The sequence below is a fragment of the Eimeria necatrix genome, genomic scaffold, assembly GCF_000499385.1.
Source record: "Eimeria necatrix Houghton genomic scaffold, Enh_scaff276, whole genome shotgun sequence".
NCBI classification, from domain to species: Eukaryota; Apicomplexa; class Conoidasida; order Eucoccidiorida; family Eimeriidae; genus Eimeria; species Eimeria necatrix.
The window spans coordinates 38,730-42,285 of record NW_013655260.1 but is presented as its reverse complement, the minus strand read 5'-3'; the positions used below and the strand labels follow the sequence as shown (position 1 = coordinate 42,285).

The following is a 3,556-nucleotide window of genomic DNA, read 5'->3' as shown; positions in this document are numbered from 1 at the left end:
AGCAGCAGCAGCAGCAGCAGCAGCAGCAGCAGCAGCAGCAGCAGCAGCAGCAGCAGCAGCAGCAGCAGCAGCAGCAGCAGCAGCTAGGAGTTTGCTTGGAAATGCCGCGGGAGAAATGGTGCAGCAGAGCTGCATGCAGCAGCAAAATGAACTTTTGTCTTTTCATTTTTGAAGTGTCTGCAGCAAAGTGGAAAAAGAACTTCGAAATAATTTTTGAAAATTAAATTAATTCTTTTGCTGCTGCAGCTGCAGCAGCAAAAGAATTAATTTAATTTTGCTGCTGCAGCTGCAGCAAATGCAACAATAAACCATTTAATTAAACTGCAGCACTTTAATTGTTTTTTATTTTTGAAATTAAATTCAAATCTTTCCTTCAAACCCCAGGCGCTCGGGTGTATCTCCAGCTCAGGGTGTCTTTCTGCAACTCCAGCCCAGATTTAATTTTCTCTTTTGTTATTTATTTCTAATTTATTTTATTTATTTCTAATTTATTTTACTCATTTCTGATTTATTTATTTCAAAGTTATTTTATTTATTTCTAATTTGTTTTATTTATTTCTGATTTGTTTTATTTATTTATAATTCATTTATTTATTTATAATTCATTTAGTTACTTATAATTCATTTATTTATTCATAATTCATGTATCCTTTTTTATAATTAATCTCCTTGTTTCTTCTTTTATCTAAAGTTAATTTATTTGTTACTTCCACAGCAGCCACTTCAGTGTTAATTAAATAATAATTAAAATAAATAAATAAATAAATAATTAATTAATTAATTAATTAATTAATAAGATGAAGGATGCAGAATTCAAACTATGGGACTTGGTGTGTACATACAGCTGAGAGAATCTGAAATGAATTTCAACATTCTGGATTTTCTTTTTTGATTTAATTTGAAATTCAATTTTGAATTTGATTTTGAAGTTCAAATTTAAATTCAATTTTAAATTCAAATTGAATTTCGAATTTTAATTTTAATTCCAAATTTAATTTCAAATTGAATTTCAATTTCAAGACAGAGAGCTGGAGAGCCTCTTGCATGGGAAGGAAGACGTGAGTTGAAAGAGAAGGAAATTTGCAAAGATGAATTTAATTATATTTTTATATTTAAATTTTGATTTAAAAAGTAAAATAGTTTTGAAAACTTGCAAAAATAAAAGAAAACAAAGGAAGCAATGTGCTGCTGCTGCTGCTGCTGCTGCTGCTGCTGCAGACGCGGCTGGCAGCCGACGGGGGCCGGGAGTTCGCGTAGTGCAGTTAAAGCCTTTTGGATCTGAAAGTTAAATTTGAATTAATGAAATAGTTTTTAAGAAGTTTAAATTTGCAAATGAAGCGTGGGGCTCGGGTGTACGTACACCGCGTGGGTGCACGAGATCCGGTGCACGCGGAGAGTCCATTCAGGTTTGTTCTTTGACTGGAGAGTTTTGCGCCAGAACTTTTATTTCGGAAGTTTTTGCTTTTTAATTACTTTTGTCTTTTCCTAAATGCGCAAAGATCTCAAGTTGGAGTTCGTTTTCCGCAGCTTTCCGCGGCGAGCCGGCGGCGGCGCCGCGGGAGAAAGCTGGCCGGTTCGCAGTGGATCTGCGGAGTTTTTGGATTATTTTTCTTGAAAAGAACATTTAAAATGCATTTTGGACTTTTTAAAAACAAAAAAGATGAAAAAAAACGCCATTATGTCCCGCTTTCCCGTCAGCGAGCCTCTTTCTGCAAACTCGCCGGCTGTCCAGACACTCGACAGCGTGTGCCAAGAGTTCTCCGTCGTCGACTTCTTCTTCTTCCACTTTTATCCAGAAAGAATCAACAGAACACTTTTGGCCTTTACTGCAGCGCCCAAAGGCCCTCAGTGGCTGGCTGCTGCGTCCCACAGCAGCAGCAGCAGCAGCAGCAGCAGCAGCAGCGACGCAGCAGCAGCAGCAGCGGCAGCAGCACCGCACGACGCAGAGCCGGAAACAAGAAAAGAAGCAACAAAAGAATCAGTTAGAGCAGCCACAGCAGCAACCAGTGCAGCAACAGCAAACGAAACTCCGAAAGAGCAGCAGCAGCAGCAGCAGCAGCAGCAGCAGCAGCAGCAGCAGCAGCAGCAGCAGGAAGAAGCAGTTTGTGTCTTTGTGTGCAACGAGTTTGGGCAAACTTTAGAGCGTTTGGATTTGCCTGCAGGAGAGAAAATAAAATCAATAAAGTGGATAAGTAGTGAGTTAATAATTTTAATGAATAAAAACGAATTTAATTCATTTATTCATTTAAATAAATTACAAGAATTAAGTTTATTTAATTCATGCTAGCTAGCTTCGAGCCAGACAAATAGCTAGCTAGCTAGCTAGCTAGCTAAACCGCTAGCTAGCCAGCTAGCTAGCTAAACAGTTAGCTCGCTAGCTAGCTAGCTCAATGGCCAAGTGGATAAATAGCTAGCCAGGCAGATACTTAGCTATGTATCTAGCTAGCTAGCTAGATAGCTAGCTAGCCAGGCAGCTAGCTAGCTAGCTACCTGCACAGTTAGTGAGCCAACTAGCTACTTAGCCAACTAGATGGATAGCTAGTCAGCTGGCTAGCTGCATGTGCTTTTGAAGAAGCTAGCTAGCTAGCTAGCTAGCTAGCTAACTAGCTAGCTAGCGACTATCTAGCTGGCAAGCCGGATAGATTGCTACATGGGCACACTATTTAAGGGCTTGCTGGCTAGCTGGCTAGCTGGCTAGCTGGCTAGCTAGCTAGCTAGCTAGCTAGCTAGCTGGACAGCCAGCAGGGTAGCTAGCTTGCTAGCTGTCCTGCTAGCCAACTATCTAGCTAGCTAGCTAGCTAGCCAGCTAGCTAGCTAGATATCCAGCCATCTACCTATCTATCTATCCAGCTAGCTAGTCAGCTGCCTATTTATCTAGCTATCTATTTATCTAGCTGGCCAGCTAGCTAGCTAACTAGCTAGCTAGCTAGCTCTCTGCCTAGCTAGCTAGCTAGCAGGTAGCTAGCTATGTAGCTAGCTGCCTATCTAGCTAGCTAGCAGTCTAGCTAGCTAGCTAGCTAGCAGCCAGCTGGTTTGTCAAGAACGGCAAAGTCTTGGGAAAAGAACAAAAAGAAGAAAAAATTTAAAAAAGAAATTCTGAAAAGAATTTCAAAATCGGAAATAAAAAAAGAAATTTTTAACTCCAAAAACCTGCAGACTTTAATTCCAGAAAAGAAGTAAATAAAAGAAATTAAAAAAACAAAAATAATTTAAACAAATAAAGTGGATTTAAATAAACATGAAATGATGAAAATGAATAAAAAGAACTTAAGTAATAAAAAGAATTTAAGCAATAAAAAGAATTCAAATAAATAAAAGAAAAAAAATACAAAAAAGAATGAAATAAATAAAAACAAAATGAATAAAAACAAATCGAACAAAGTAAATAAAACAGAATAAAACGAAATAAATGATTAAAGTAAATAAAACAAACCAAATAAAACCAAATAAATGAAATAGAAAGAAATAAAGCAAATAAAATAAAACTAACTAAGAATAAATAAGAATAAAAATAAACAAATATATATAAAAATAAATAAAAATAAATAAATTAAAT

At 37.2% G+C, this 3,556-nt stretch overlaps 1 protein-coding gene across 1 annotated transcript in view; it reads left to right on the top strand.

Annotated features, from left to right (window-relative positions):
- Positions 1-1,332: 1,332 nt before the first annotated feature.
- The window catches only part of ENH_00037590 (hypothetical protein, conserved), a gene marked incomplete at both ends in the record, with an annotated part of 9,532 nt that continues 7,308 nt past the window's right edge, over positions 1,333-3,556 (top strand). Inside the window, 2 exons of the mRNA XM_013585152.1 lie at positions 1,333-1,406; positions 1,699-2,101. Coding sequence (XP_013440606.1) covers positions 1,333-1,406; positions 1,699-2,101 — 477 coding nt within the window. The remainder of the gene's footprint in view (positions 1,407-1,698; positions 2,102-3,556) is intronic.